At 37.5% G+C, this 16,920-nt stretch overlaps 1 protein-coding gene across 1 annotated transcript in view; it reads right to left on the minus strand.

The window, feature by feature from the left end:
- Nucleotides 1-16,920, minus strand: part of LOC138324687 (neurogenic locus notch homolog protein 1-like) — a 37,419-nt gene that overhangs the window by 10,228 nt on the left and 10,271 nt on the right. The window contains exon 6 of the mRNA XM_069269726.1: nucleotides 5,431-5,544. Within this exon, the coding sequence (XP_069125827.1) occupies nucleotides 5,431-5,544 (114 nt within the window). The remainder of the gene's footprint in view (nucleotides 1-5,430; nucleotides 5,545-16,920) is intronic.

Below are 16,920 nucleotides of genomic sequence, written 5' to 3' on the forward strand. Positions count from 1 at the left end.
CAGACGACCTCCTACAGGAATATCGGGTCCGAGGAAGATCGAGACCCTCACTATGGCGGGAGAATCGCTACCCTAAGACCCGAAACTAGAATCCTGCGGGAGAGAAGGACCGGAATCTAAAAAACTGGAGGTGAGCGGAAGTCCCTCCAGAACAGACCCACTCGTCCTGAGAATAGGCAGTAGGAACTCTTCTCATCTTACCTCCCAGGAGGCGTTCTTGCCCCCTTCGTTACCCTTCTCCCTAGTTGCCTTTGTAAGTAAGGCTGTCGACCTTCGGCTGTGCAGCTAGACTGAGGAGCTGAAGTTCCTAGAATTCTTTCTTGGGAGGATCGGACCACTGCGAGCTGGGTACCTGGCCTTCACGGTCTGCAAAATTCTTCAAAAGCAAGTGGCAGGAGGCGACCGAGTCCTCCTTCAAAATGAAACAGAAGGAAGAGTCCCTCCAAAAAGAAAGGTGGAACCCATGAGAAGGGGGCAGTCATACAATCGGGAACGGTAAGGTTTCTTCGACCGGGCGGTGTTTTCAACACAGAAAAAAAAACGCCTAGCCAACAAGACACAATTGGCGGTAGCAATGACACCTGTAAAGACGCCAAGGCTATCAATGGCCCTGTTCAGTGGCAGAGGAAACTCTGTCCTGAATGTCGGCCTGCTACTGTCTAAGTGAGTATCCGACTCTCAGGCACCATCGGATACCTATATAGACTAACAGTCAGGAAAGTCTATATAAGGACAGAATTTGAATGGGAAAGGCCGCAGGAAGCCTCTCCATCTTGTGGTGTCTCTTGGAGCCGAAATCCATGTCCGTGCCGAAGATGCCAATTCTACTAGACTCCAGCCTTGACTTTAGCTGGCTGAGAGGACAGACCAGTCCATCGTGGAATGGGGCATAAATCATAGGCCCTGGATAAATCACCAACACTGAAGCTGCAAGCCCGGTCAAACCCAGGTCGTGCGAGATGAAGAAGAAATTCTTCTACATAACTCGAGGACTGGGCATGTGGCCAGTAGCTTTGAAGACACAATAGTGCTCTTATGGCATGTGAGCGATCTGACAAAGAGCAGATGACCCGTGGAGCCACCAAAGAACCAAAAGGGTGGTGGGACTCCCGGGACTGGACTGATCGGAAGGGTGGTGGGCAAACCTCCGCCCCGAAGAATGATACATCCGGCCATAAGGGCCGCATCCAGACTCCATATAACCACACCTGCTGGGCATCCACTCATCAAGCCGAGAGGTCAACCTCCTCCTGGGAAATCATTAAACCTGATCTGCATCCGACAAACCAGGATTGGTCAATATATCGGAAGACAGCCAGGGAGAGAGATAGAACAACATCCATCATCCTCTTGCGAAACCCCACGACCTCACAGTGCCATATACTCCTCGTTGCCTGGACACGAGGGTCCCACCCAACGGGAGAAAAGGGCCAGCCAAAGAGAAAGGACTCAGGAAAACTCTCCTGTAGCAGGATACAAACAGTGGCGTTTAGGAGCCGAAACTCCTAACCACAGAATTCGTGGGCTTCCGACCTAACGGTCGGAAGCTAGACCCTTGGATCGGAGACAAACGGGACTGCACGTAGAAGCAGTAGTTCCTAAAGGTCCGGCGATCCTTGTCTAGGACCGTGGCACCCGAAGCACGCTGCAGAAAAGGTTGGGGGGGGAGCACCGAAACGTTTTTGCTCTGACAGGACCTCACGACGAGGGAGAGAGACCAAACCCAAGGGTTTCCAAGAAGGGAATGATAGCCATTGTGGGTTGAGAAACAAGTATCCCTGAACAATACGGAAATAGGGTCCACGTGGGTTGGGAGTGACACCAGAACTTGGCCAAACTTGGCCTGCTGGAGACTGGGGGCTGGCCATCCTGACCAAAGGAAGAGGTTGGACGCACCACTCCAGACAGTGTGAAACCCGGACATGTATATGGGACACTAAGCCGGGATGCTGCTGGGAAACCCAAAACATGGGGGGCCAGGATGGTTGCCCGCATGGCAAACCCGTCATACCCTAAGCAAGGGGGAAAAGGAGGCCGAAAAATCGGACACATGTCAAACAAACCAGGACCCTGAGGATGACCCGCCTGGGAAAACCGGAGCACAGCACAACACCGGGTGTGTACCATGTAATAAACAGCTGCGTGTAAAACAGACCATTACGTAAACAAGGTAAGGAAAATTACGTCAAAAAACGTAAAATATAAGCAACACACGCTAAACCCGTAAAAAACAGTGTTAGGTGACACAAATCTTACCTAATAACAACGGCAACGAAGCCTCAGCGACGAAAAAACCGAACAAAAACAAACGTAAACAAACCGGAAACAGCGAGACGTCACCAGTAATGACGGATCGCACGGAACACCGGCAAGCACGTGGAACAGTCAAAAAACGGCCGAAAAAGGCACAAAAAACGAATGACAGTACAAAAAGAAAACAACACAGGGCAGATGGGTAAACACACAACTGAATGTGTGAAAAAATTTGACTAAAACGTCAAATAAATGGACCTAACAGCGAAACGAAATAGACACAATGCAATTGCCGTCCGAGCTGTGTAGCGCCATACTAAAAGTTATCCGTTTCGTTTTATTTACTTGTTCCGGAGGTTTCCAAAGTCGATTAGATGCTTAGAATATCATGACCGATGCAAGAGTTGGTATGATACTCCGCTTGCAGTTTACCCCAAACGAATGAGTTAAGCACTGTTTAATGTCACTGTTGTTAATTTACACAAGAACATTGATGACAGTTTTCTCTTATTTTTGAAAGGTTGGTGTCACTAAATCACGGCAAAATCTATTAAACAGTATAAGACACCCAGGGCACGGACAAAAGCCCCTTAGGACATAAGTCCCTAGGACAAAAGCCCCCCCCCCCCCAACCGGACAAAAGCCCCCCCAACCGGACAAAAGCCCCCCCCCAACCGGACAAAAGCCCCTTAGGACATAAGCCCCTAGGAAAAAAGCCCCTTGGACAAAAGCCCCTCCATACTAATGGAAAAGAGGACAAAAGCCCCTTCATTTTTCAAAAAAGATTAAATTAAATTAAACTAAACAATTTCACTTTTTCAAATATAGTTAAAAATAAGACAAAATTTAGAAATTTACTGGATTATTGGGATTTTGATAAAATTTTGATAAATTGATTTAATGATTTATAGAAGAAAAAAAAAGTAAAAAATATTTTGATGTTACACTAATTATGACACTATATGATAAAAATATTTTGGAATTAAACATTCTTTCCTAATTATCTACATAATCCTATGTATGCAAACAGGGTGTATCTCTGAACGCCAACATTTTGGATTTACCTGTACGTAGGGTAGTTTGTTGTGACAGTGGTTATAGTCTTTTTCCTAAAAGGAGTCCCAATGCCAACAGGTAAATTTACCTGTAAAAGTTACCTGTGTTGATACTTATCTAGATCCATTCAGTTATATCAACGAAAAAAATTCAAAAAGAAATGATCTTATTTCAACTTAGTATAACACCAATTCGATTAAAAGTTTGAAATAATGTAAGCCTTTTGCCTGTTGAAACGTGATATTTTTCAACAAGGTCTTCCATATATGTCTTTTAAGTGACCTTAATTACCTAAAGAGTAAGTGAATTTATGTCAAATATGATTTCCAAACTTTAAAAATGTATTACTTGCACTTGACTGACCTTTTTAAGTTAACAGAACATATACTATATTTTGAAAGCTGTATTAGGATGCATCATTTATCACAATCATGTAATTTTCCTGCTTTGTTATCCTAAGATGGTATTTCTAAATCAGCGTGATATTACATTATAATGTAAATGTCTGTCATTATAGTAAAGGAGCACCCAATAATTAAACTGTTGTCCGTTAACAGCGCAGTAAAATGATAAATTTTGTGCATGTTAGAAATAACATATAAATTTCTCTCCTATGTTCGGTCAAACATTGTTATCAAATACAAATCGGTATATGTACTATAATCTCTAAACAGAAAAAAAAATGTTCGGTCAAACTTTGTTATCAAATACAAATCGGTATATGTACTATAATCTCTAAACAGAAAAAAAAGACGAAAACTGTTAATTTGTTATTCTGTGTACTAAAAGATTGCAACATTTTGAGAATTACAAAACCTACAACATATGGACTTGAAATAATTTTGCCAGTATTGCAACATTATATTAACATCTATAATGTGTATTAAAATGAATATACATGGTTAAGACCCAAAGTAACAGTCTTCAATCTCATTTCATATGGTATTTTTACATTATTAAGTGTACTTCTAAAAATATTTTGTATCTAATTTTATAAAATATAGAGCATTTAAAACCAATGATATATTATTACCAATATTTATAAAACGTCATATATGTGTGTTTGTGTCAGCTTCAATAGATAACCAACTCAAACTATAATCAACAGGTCAAAATTTCCGACAAAATTAATTTAAACTTTTATGATATTGTTTTTCTCCACTCATTTTCTAACCAAATTAAATACTTAACGGTGTACGTCTATGCGAAAACAGAAATCAACTATGCACGGTCACAAGAAATGAAAGATGGCTATAAGAATGTAGCCCTGGAGAACTCCTATGTCAATACAAAATACCAGTTACATTAGAATATACATTGATTGAGAATCCTGTTTTCCTGATAAAATTGAGATATGATTTGTAAAAAAAATGCATTGTTCTTAATATAAATCTGCATGTAGCTCCTTATTAATTCTTAGAATTTACAATGTTTATGATTTTTTTGTATATTAAAGCACCGATTATCTTTAATCAATAATTTACATTTTATATTGTTAGATATATATTGAAGGAATTATTTTCCAAAACCCACCAATATTACCTATGATACTGATTGAAATACAGGTAAATCTCAGGTGTCTATACAGGTGAATATATAAAGACAGCTTATATGAAACGGTATATAATTGCCTTCCTATTGTTTCCTAAAACAACACCTACCTATTGTTGATAAAGATGTTGGCGTTCAGAGAACACCCCTGCAAAAATCAAGCTGTAAGCCTGGTAGGTGTGTTATTATAAAGAAAACATTAATGGCTTCTTGCATATATAACATTCAAATGTCTATGTATACATGTGTACATGTTTTGCTAATTTTTCTTTGATATCTATAACTCAAAAATGAAAAGAATTCAAATGATCATATCATAATCATGTTTGAAACTCTTCTCTAATAACATCAAAATGTACCATATAGCAGATAAATATCTTTTTTAATAAAAAAAAATATGGAAAACAAATTAATTATTTTAAAAAGAAGGGGCTTTTGTCCGGAGGGGTTTTTATCCTTAGGGTTTTTTGTCCAGACTCCACACCCGATAAGGAAAACAAAAGGGCGATGGTATGATCGCCCTAAAAATATAAACATGATTTACTCGTAAGATCACTAGGTAGTACATACCTGTGTAAGGCGGGGGACAGCTACATGTGACGCCAGTGGTAGAGACACTACACAGTCCTTTGTTCTGACATGGCTGGCTCTGACAGTCATTAACACCTAGTTCACACACCACTCCTGCAGGCAAATGTGAAAAATGGTTACAAAAGATTTCACGTTAAAAACGTAACATGTACATATGTATTTAGATGTTTCAAAACATTTTTTTGTTTTAATTTAAATGACTTCTTTTATAACATTTTGCTGCCTTATTAAATGCAGTAACATATTAACAATTCTTCAATACACTGTAACTGGTTTTACATCATAGCCTCTCATCATCAAAGTGAGATGATGAGGTTACCAAGCAGTTATAGAGAAGGGAAAGATGGCAGATTTGTCAGGACAAGAAAGGGAACAGAGGAAAGAATGCGTGGAAATTGACCCAACAACTTTCACAAGTCTTCAATGAGCTTTCCAATAAAGTTCTACTGCCAACGTCTGCCATGAACATTGACAGCATGGAATATGAACCATTTGGGTCATTATCTAATCTGCCACATGTCCTTACGAAATGTCAGGTTATACAGTTACATGGCAGGTACACAGGGCAGCATGATCATGGTGTGTAAAGCATTGTAGGCCATGGGCTAGGAGGGTCCCACATGCACCCCCCCCCCAAACCTCCGAACCAATATTTTTCTTAACCCTTATAACCCACTGATCACAAATCAAAATGTTAACATTGCATAAGTTTGGATGAACTTCCGGTTATGACGTCATCAAAATGGCCGCCATCTCAAATTTCACTAAAAAATGAAAAATAGTCATAACATTGACATTTTTCAACCGAAGTAGACAAATGAGGTATCAAAATTAACACGATAGAACACTTAAAACATATCAGGACCAAATAACCAAATATATGTAGTGATTTTTACGCAGGAAGTGAAAAAATAGGATTTTAAGCTCAAAAATGGTAATTTTTTAGTAATTTTTTCATATTTTGCTTGACGCAGCAAAAACGTTTTCCAAAGCAAACTATTATTTCTAATTAGTTTTTTGTCCACTTATAAATCAGTTTAAACAAAAACAAGAAAAAAACAATGTTAACATTGTATAAATTCCGGTTTTGACGTCATCAAGATGGCCGCCATCACGAATTTCACTGAAAAATGAAAAATATTCATAACATTGACATTTTTCAACTGAAGTAGACAAATGAGGTATCAAAATGACCACAATAGAACAACAAGTACATATCAGGACCAAAACATCCAATATATGTAGCAATTTGTTCGTAGGAAATGAAAAAATAAGATTTTAAACTCAAAAATGGTAATTTTTCAGCAAATTTTTCATATTTGTCTTCATGCAGCAAAAATGTTTCCCAAGAACAAATCATTACTCGTAATTAGTTATTTGATCTCTTATCAATCAATAAATCAATGAAAACACCAACAAAAATTAAGATATATAGAAATGCAAAAGATAATTATTGTTATACCCTCATTAAGTTTACAAAACATCACCAGGTGCGTATAATGGGCATATGCTATTTTTCGAACTCGAAATCGCTGACGCTGACCAGCGTCTCAAAAATAATTATTACAGCACAACACCTACTGATAGAGTAACAAATGTAACCTAAGCCTGTGTTTCTGTTTATATCATTTTCCAGAACGTTTGTGTCTTTGAAAATGAGAACATTCATTGTTTATTTCCTATGCATAGCATAGGCAAAATGTTAGATGGTTACTACAGTGTCACATATTTCTTTCACTGGTTCTTAATGATAACCATTATCATTGCACGTGCTTTCTCGCCTCACTGCTCCATCCACTGAAGAGACTCGGCATGTCTGGTAGCTGGTAGTCCAAATTATCAGAATAATCGAGATATCGGTATCAAATTCGTCGAAAGCCATAGCGTTGTCTTCAATGTCGATGAGCTGATGTGACAGTACATTACCAGTGTTGTTCTAGCCTGTCATCTTTCATAACCCATCCTTGGTCAGAGTTCATATCAGGAACAATAGGTTCAGAGATGTGGGATCTCCCTCAGATTCTAACATATCGTATATACTGTTCCAGACTTCTTCGGCATAATGGAAATTACACCAGATCCACATTATTCGAATGGTGGAATTAGTTCTCCTTAGCACATAGCTCCATAATTTGTATGAAGTACCATTCATTAATCTAGTGGACCCTCGTGCGCCCATAAATGGCACAGGTGATATCATCGAGGTCATTAATGAGGCCATTAATGTTAAATGTTTTTCATTGGTCTGACTTTTCCCAGACCATTGAAGACTCTCCAGAAATAAAATTTTCTACAGTGCTTTTCAGACTTGGCAAATAGTGGAACTTCACAGCAGACCTCATTTATGACCTCAAAGAATCCACCTGTGCCATCTATGGTCACTGAAGGTTCACAAGAATGAGGAATTGTGCTTCATACGAAATAAGGAGAACCAGCTCAAACCTTCGCAGAATGTGGATCTGATAGTCTGGAACATCATATACGATATTTAAATCACTAGGTTGGAAATAGGAAGAGCTCCTACATCCCTGACACTGATGTTTCTTAAGTTAACTCTGGCCATGGACGGTTGGCAAGCTACAACCACGATGGCAACCCGGTAATGTAATGTCACATCAGCTCATCGCTATCGAAGACAAAGAACTAGTGAAAGAAATATGTGACACTGTTAAGTAACCATCTGACATTTCCTGACGTTATACACAGGAAATAACACTGGATGTGCTCATTCTAAAAGGCACAAAACGTTTCGGAAAGTGTCATGGTATTTACGGTATGACAGAATTACCTCAGTTTTAATTTGATACCATATAGCTATTAGTTGTCATTTTGCTGTAATAATTCAGTTTGAGACGCTACTAGTGTACAACATTTCGAACATGAAAGCGAATTATTTTGAAGTCTCACTTAGATATTTAGCCAACCTAAAATACTTTGTTAAGATTTAAATTGTCAATAGCCACTATTATATTCAGGAAATTCTAAGACACCAGGAAACTGTAGTCTCGGCGGTTTGGGAAAAATACACTATCATATGACCTGTATACGCAAACGGTGATGCTTTGTAAACCAAATGATGGTATAACAATAATTCTCTTTTGCATTTCTATATATTTTGTTGTTGTTTTTACTGATTGACAAGAGATCAAATAACTGATTACGATCAATAATAATTGTTGGGAAACATTTTTGCTGTATGAAGACAAATATGAAAAATTTGCTGAAAAATTACCATTTTTGAGCTTAAAATATTATTTTTTCATTTCCTACGAACAAATCGCTACATATATTGGATGATTTGGTCCTGATATGTATTTGTTGTTCTATTGTGGTCATTTTGATACCCCATTTGTCTACTTCAGTTGAAAAATGTCAATGTTATGAATATTTTTCATTTTTTAGTGAAATTCGTGATGGCGGCCATCTTGATGACGTCATAACGGAACTTATACAATGTTAACCTTTTTTTTCTTGTTTTAGTTTAAACTGATTTATAAGTGGACAAAAAACTTATTAGAAATAATAGTTTGCTGTTGGAAAACGTTTTTGTTGCGTCAAGCACAATATGAAAAATTTACTAAAAAATTACCATTTTTGAGCTTAAAATCCTATTTTTTCACTTCCTGCGTAAAAATCACTACATATATTTGGTTATTTGGTCCTGATATGTTTTTAGTGTTCTATTGTGGTCATTTTGATACCTCATTTGTCTACTTCGGTTGAAAAATGTCAATGTTATGAATATTTTTCATTTTTTAGTGAAATTCGTGATGGCGGCCATCTTGATGACGTCATAACGGAACTTATACAATGTTAACATTGGTTTTTTTTTCTTGTTTTAGTTTAAACTGATTTATAAGTGGACAAAAAATAATTTGAAATAATAGTTTGCTGTTGGAAAACGTTTTTGTTGCGTCAAGCACAATATGAAAAATTTACTAAAAAATTACCATTTTTGAGCTTAAAATCCTATTTTTTCACTTCCTGCGTAAAAATTACTACATATATTTGGTTATTTGGTCCTGATATGTTTTAGTGTTCTATTGTGGTCATTTTGATACTTCATTTGTCTACTTCGGTTGAAAATGTCAATGTTATGACTATTTTTCATTTTTTAGTGAAATTTGAGATGGCGGCCATCTTGATGACGTCATAACCGGAAGTTCATCCCAACTTATGCAATGTTAACATTTTGATTTATGATCAGTGGGTCATAAAGGTTAAGAAAAATATTGGTTCGGGGGTTGGGGGGGGGGGGTTGCATGTGGGACCCTCCTTGCCCATGGCCTATTGGTAGTGTCAAGTCTGATGTGTTCTATTCAAAAGTAAGAAGGATTCGTGTCTGTCTCTTTACATTGCTAAACACCACGCGAGACGCCTATGAACCGGGAATACAAACCGTTTTTCTCAACAAATACTTGTCTTATCGAGTCAAACGAAACACCAATGTAAAGTTTATTAAATTTCACAAGGTTTATAACTTATTTTAAGGACGGAAGATTTAGAGGCTATGTCTTAAACTTTCGTTAAAAAAATACGACAGCTCATGAAATGACGGCCCGCTTCAGAAAGTAAGACGGTAACCCTCGCACCCGCAAGCTAGGCTGCGCCCATTAAAGGCTGCGCCGGCGGATATCAAAGGAAAATCAGCCGTCGCCCAACGTCACGGTCAGTGCACAAACACAAAAGCTCCTGCCTTGTACTCCCCCAAAATCCAGTGTGACTTATCCTTCTCATATACGTCCTTGGAACACAGTGATACTATCTTCTATACTTCCGGGTTTACTATTACTGTCGTCATATCCACTCCTGGACTATCTTATACAGGACGCAGTTCATGGGGAAAACTGACCGATCACAGGTCAGCAGATACAGAGAGCTATGCCCAACTTTAAAAACACATAGTCAACTTGCATGAGTGTACAGTGTACGATTTGGTGTAAATTAAAGGACCAAATTACCTCTGTTTTCTGGTGCCTTCAGTTTTGCTATGACATATTCCAGAGGTGAATATAATGTCAGTGATAGTAACCCCTGGAGCATCGAGGATGCGGTGATATCAACTACTCCATATTACATTAAAACAACTATTTGACTAAATTACCTCTTTAAGATCAGATAGCAACTGATAAATTTTCGACATGTCCTTGCTAAATTTAATGTTTTGTCTCATCAACTGCATTTTGGCAATGTTCTGCTAAAACAAGGTAATAGACAAGTCTTATCTTGAAGGTAGATTTCTCTGTTTATTTTTCGGGGCACCAAGAATAAATTATTCCCTAGGTATTCTAATTACCACTGGCTGGAATTGGTACCCATTCTATATATGTTTGTGGCATTGTTAAGACTGTTTAACCTAAATCATATAGCAGTAGCCCAGTAGCCTAATATGTATTTCCTATTGTGGTGGTATTCTAATAGGGAGCTGTTCTATTACGTAATACAAAGCACAACCAGGAAGTAATAAAATGTGTGACATAGCAGGTATGTGCTATGAAGCGTGCAGACATGTCGAGGTACCGCCACCAATAGTAATCATATTGATGAGTGGCTGTCTGCCAAGTTTTGTACTTTGAAGGCTTCTGATATTGACAGTAAGTAAGAAATAGAATTCATGTCATGAAATATTTTATTTCAGATAGTTCATATTTGGATAACCGTTTTCCCAAGTCTATGTTGTATTATTTCGTGTGCACCAGACAGTCAATTTGATTTAGTTTGTTGGGAAATGAAAATAATGAAGATACAAGTACTTATCTTCTTTAGTTCAGTATTATGGACTATAGATTTAAAACACTAGATTAATTATGTTTCTTGTCATGTTCCTATTACTGGTTCAAGGAAAACGACGGTGTTTCCTCGTCCTTATATATTATTTCAGTTTTGTGTATCGTAATTATGAATATCCTTTGACTTTTATTATTCTCAGTTTTTTATACGAATTTACATACATTTGCTTTCTTGAAGTCATTCAAGAAATGCAGAATACGTGTCGGTTACCAAAAAAGCAATTTAACTTTGTCCACCTGTTATCTGATACCTTCTACTTTATAGAAGCCCACTGCTTTCTGTCCCAGTACATGTTGTCGACTATCCCGGTAAGAACAAAAAGCAGACAAGAGGGAATGTGACGCTGAACAGTGGAAGATCATTCAGGATCCTGGTCTTGATCCGACTCGGTGTATATTCAATTTTTCAAATTTCTCAATTCTTTTTTTATTTTTTTAAGTTAACAACTTATTAGAATTGTACAAAATACACACATATACATATATATATATATATAATCACATAGAAATTAGTACAATATCAAAGACAAGTTACAATTGTAATATACATTGAAATCCTAAATTTGTATTAGTACATCGGAGTTGTATGGATATATTATATCACTTCGTATAATTTAAAAGATGTTCTCAAATAATATTTGTTTACTATACCAAGGATTTATAAGTCTCATATACGTCCTTGGTTAAATTTTACATCTTGTGAACAGCAGAAGTCTGGTAATTGATGGAAGACATTCAAAAACGAAGAATTTTCCAGAATATTTAACTTCAAAATCAACCTAGATATCATGTTTTGATTTTTTTTTGTATTTGAGCAAAAATGGTGGCATGAAATGTGTCACGGAAAAAAAGAGTGAATAATCTGAGAAAACAGCATATCATGGGTGAATGTCATCAGCAGCGATCGATAGAAAACATGATGTCTGGTTGTCACATACATGCCATATTTTTCTAGGGGTGGTAAGGGAGATTGATAACCATTTTAAGGGATTTTGGTCTCAAAAGAGGGAGGTATACGCGCGACATACAGTATATGAATAAATTAAATATCTGCTTTTTTATGATGAAATTCTGCATTCATATTGAATTTTACTGAAATAAAGGAATGTGTGGTTTTGCAAAAGTAGTCACATCCCTATATACACCCAGTTCTGGAGCAGTTTTATTGTTCAAAATTTTAGACTGGGCTTTTTAATAATCTTTCACAATAACGGATAATTAACTTAGATAAAGTTCTTAAATTTACAAGCACTAAATTAAAGAAAACAAGAGGCCCATGGGCCTTAACGGTCACCTGTGTTCAGATACAGAATGAAACAAAGACATGCATATAAACACTGTATATTTGCCCATCAGGCCCTTGAAGTCAGTCAGTGATTTTATAAATTTGACTTTTTAATCTAAAGATTATTTGGTTCCATCAAATCTGTGAATTCAGAAGAATAATTTTTGAAATGTTATCCATTTTGACTCCTTTTGGCCCCACCCCTCTGGCCCCTGGGGGTTGGCCAGGACCAATATGGATATGATGTTAAAATGCTATCTCAGGCTAATAATTCTACCCAGATTGACTAATTTCCTATGAAAACTAAGCAAATAAAGTTCCTAAATGTGTTTTTCCTATATAAACTAAAGTAAACTTGACCCCCTCCCCAGAGGGAAACATGAGACCCCAGGGCCATATTATTCACAATTTTTGTAAAGGACTTTAAGACCTTCCCATCTATGCAGAGTATTTGATTCTGCCAGTTCCAGAATTTCAGAAGAAGATTTTTTTAAGTTTTAGCCTATTTGACCCGTTTTGGCCCCGCCCCTAAGGCCCCTGGGGATCAGTCATGGAAAATTTGGTAATAAGTTTCAATGGCCATCACATAGGGATAATTCTGACTACAATTGACTCATTTCCTATGAAAATTGAGCAAATAAAGTTCCTAAATGTGTTTTTCCTATATAAACTAAAGTAAACTTGACCCCCTCCCTAGGGGGAAACCTGAGACCCAAGGGTCATATAATTCACAACTTTCATAAAAAACCTTAAGACCTGTCCATCTATGAAGAGTATTTGATTCTACCATTTCCAGTATTTAAGAAGAAGATTTTTTAAAGTTTTAGCCTATTTGCCCCTTTTGGCCCCGCCCCTCTGCCCTGAGGGGGTTGACCAGGACCAATATAGATATAATATTAAAATGTTATCTCAGGCTAATAATTCTAAAATAGTTTCACTCATTTCCTATGAAAATTGAGCAAAAAATGCTCATAAATGTGTTTTCCCTATATAAACTATAGTAAACTTGACCCCCTCCCCAGGGGGAAACGTGAGACCCCAGGGTCATATAATTCACAATTTTTGTAAAGGACCTCAAGACCTTTCCATCTATGAAGAGTATGTGATTCTACCATTTCCAGAATTTCAGAAGAAGATTTTTGAAGTTATAGCCTATTTGACCCCTTTTGACCCCGCCCCTAAGGCCCCTGGGGGTCAGTCATGGAAAATTGGTTAATAGGATTCAATGGCCATCTCATACTGATAATTCTGACAATATTTGACTCATTTCCTATTACATATCATCAAATAATACTCAAAAATGTGTTTTTCCTATATAAACTATAGTAAACTTCACCCCCTCCCCAGGGGGAAACCTGAGACCCCAGGGGGAAACCCGAGACCCCAGGGTCATATAATTCACAATTTTTGTAAAGGACCTTAGGACCTTTCTATTTATGAAGAGTATTTAATTCCATCACATCTGTGAGTGGAGAAGAAGATTTTTGAAATTTTAGTCAATTTTACCCCTTTTGGCCCCTCCCATAGCTCCCTGGGGGGTGGGGACCATATAATTCACAATTTTGATTGGCCTTATGCCTTACAAGGTTTGTGCAAATTTCATTGAAATTGCTTCAGCAGTTTTGGAGAAGAAGTCGAAAATGTAAATTGTTTACGGACATACGACGGACGACGCACGACGGACGACACACGACGCACGACACACGACGCATGACGACGGACAAAAGGCGATTAGAATAGGTCACTTGAGACTTCGTCTCAGGTGACCTAAAAACAGAATCGTTACAGTAGTATTCAAAATGTAATTTAATCTGAGAGAGAAAAAAAGTAAATTTCTCTTTAATTTTATTTATTTAAATTCAGTTACTACTGATAATTTTTTATTATTAATATATTTTTTGTTCTAAAAACAAATTCACACAGAAATTCTAAAAAATAATACTTTTTCCATTTTTAAAAACGTGGTTATTAGGAAATCCGGAAATTCTATAAAATCCGGATCATCTATTACAATTACCCAAAATGGTGGCCATTACGATTGCAAAGTTTGTGACATCCATCAAATACAGATAGGCCTATTTAACATTAAAAACGTGAGTAAATCATTCACAGTTGTAAGCAGTATTTGTTTTGTTGTAATGTTCACTAGCTGTAGTCATCAAATTTATTGAAAGGCCAGCTGATTGTTTTCTAGGCATCCGATCGTCTGCTTGACTTCAGTTTACGTAATACACAGACATGAGTGAAAGTGACACCATAAGCCAAGGTGGAAATAGCCCAAGGCTGCTAATTAGGGCCACTTGGGTGTTGATCAGGGGGTCAGGGAGTGGTTACTCTCGTGCTAAAATTAACCTAGCATGTACATAAATGTGGCGACGAAAATAAAACGGAGTGGCACTTAATAACCTTGAATTGGGAACACAATCATAACACAATATTATTCTTTGCTTTTATTTTGACAATGTCATCACAGATAATACTGCCCGACATTGGTGAACCTTTAGCATGTAGAGAAGTGTCATGTTATCGCTAAGGTGTCATTAGAAATGATGGAGTATCACTTCCACTACAATACACACGACCTAGATTATCACGTTCAGTTGATTTGTTTATCATTCCAGGACTCTCCGGGACATAGAATGTGACAGACAGGGGAGTTGTTAACAGGAAGGAAACCAACCAATTCTCTCTAATTCCCAAAAGACTTTGTGAATAGGAAGTAACATGTATGTCATGTCAGTAGTGTTAATGTCTATAACCTCAACTAATCATTATGATTGTAGGGGTTGAATGCAAAGGTTTCCCAATCAGATGGATGATTTGATGATGACTGTCTCAAAACTTTATGGAGGCATAGGATCAGAGTATAGACTGGAAGAATCTGATAAGGACTACAAGTTGGCAGGAAAAGATTGCTTTCAACTGGCTCTGGATAAAGAAGGAGGGAATTGGCAATTAATAGATACAGTGCTAGCTACGAGATGAGAAGAGAGATGGGTAAACAGTCATCAATACCAACTGAATGATACAAATAACAAGAGATCCCAGAGGGATCTTGGCACCCACCAAAGATTGATCTATGTCTGACAATTGACAGATGGATCTTTTCTCTACTTTTAAAACTTTTAAAACAGATCACTGCAATATTTTCTGAAAAATAGCTGTAACAAAATTCAACTACCAAAATCCAAGATGGCAGTCCCAAAATGCAATATGCACAACTAGGGCCCTATAGAAACCTACATATGAAATTTAAGAACAATCACTCCAGTTCTTTCTAAGAAATAGCAATAACAAAGTTTAACTATCAAATCCAAGATGGCTGCCTGGCGGCCATCTTGTTGACCGTTCGTTCGCAAAACACAATATGCATAAATAGGGCCCTACCTATAGGGAAACCTACATATGAAATTTGAGAACGATCAATTTATTTCGACTAAGAAATAGTGATAACAAACTTTAACTATCAAAATCCAAGATGGCTGCAATGCGGCCATCTTGTTGACCGATCAGTCCCAAAACACAATTTGCACAACTTGGGCCCAAGGGACACATACAGATGAAATTTGAGAACGATCCTTTCAGTACTTTCTGAGAAATAGCGGTAACAAACTTCAACTACCAATACCAAAATGGCGGCCTGGCGGCCATCCTGTTGACCGATCAGTCCCAAAACAAAATATGCACACCTACTGAGGGCCCAAGGGACAAATACAGATGAAATTTGAGAACGATCTTTTCAGTACTTTCAGGGCTCGCGCTGTCAGTCGCCATAGGCGCCATTGGCGAATTTGAAATGAATTTGGCGATTTAAAAACTGCATTGGCGAAAGAAGAATTTTTTCTGAACCCAAAATTATCCTTCCACTACAGACATTTCCTTACGGTGAAATTCACCAATCCTAGCCATACACAACACAGTGGGGCACTGGCTTGATAATTAAGTAAATAAAAGAGGTGTGAACACTCCCTGACCAACACCCAGGTACTTATTTCTGAGAAATAGCAATAACAAACTTCAACTATCAAAATCCAATCCTGGCGGCCATCTTGTTGACCGATTTGTCCCAAAATGCAATATGCACAACTAGGGCCCTAGGGGAACCTACATATGAAATTTGAGAACAATCCCTTCAGCACTTTCCAACAAATAGCGATAACAAACTTCATCTGCCAATATCCAAGATAGCTGCCTGTCGGCCATCTTGTTTTTCCGATCAGCCTCAAAATCTGTATGGCACAACTAGGGATCAAGCGGACCCTACATGTGAAGTTTGAACAAAATTCCTTTAGTAAATCTCAAGAAATAGTGATAACTTCAACTGCCAAAATCCAAGATGGCTGGCTGGCGCCCATGTTTTTTATCGATCAGCCTCAAAATCTGTATGGCACAAGA

The sequence above is a fragment of the Argopecten irradians genome, chromosome 6 (genome assembly GCF_041381155.1).
Source record: "Argopecten irradians isolate NY chromosome 6, Ai_NY, whole genome shotgun sequence".
Taxonomy (NCBI): domain Eukaryota; kingdom Metazoa; phylum Mollusca; class Bivalvia; order Pectinida; family Pectinidae; genus Argopecten; species Argopecten irradians.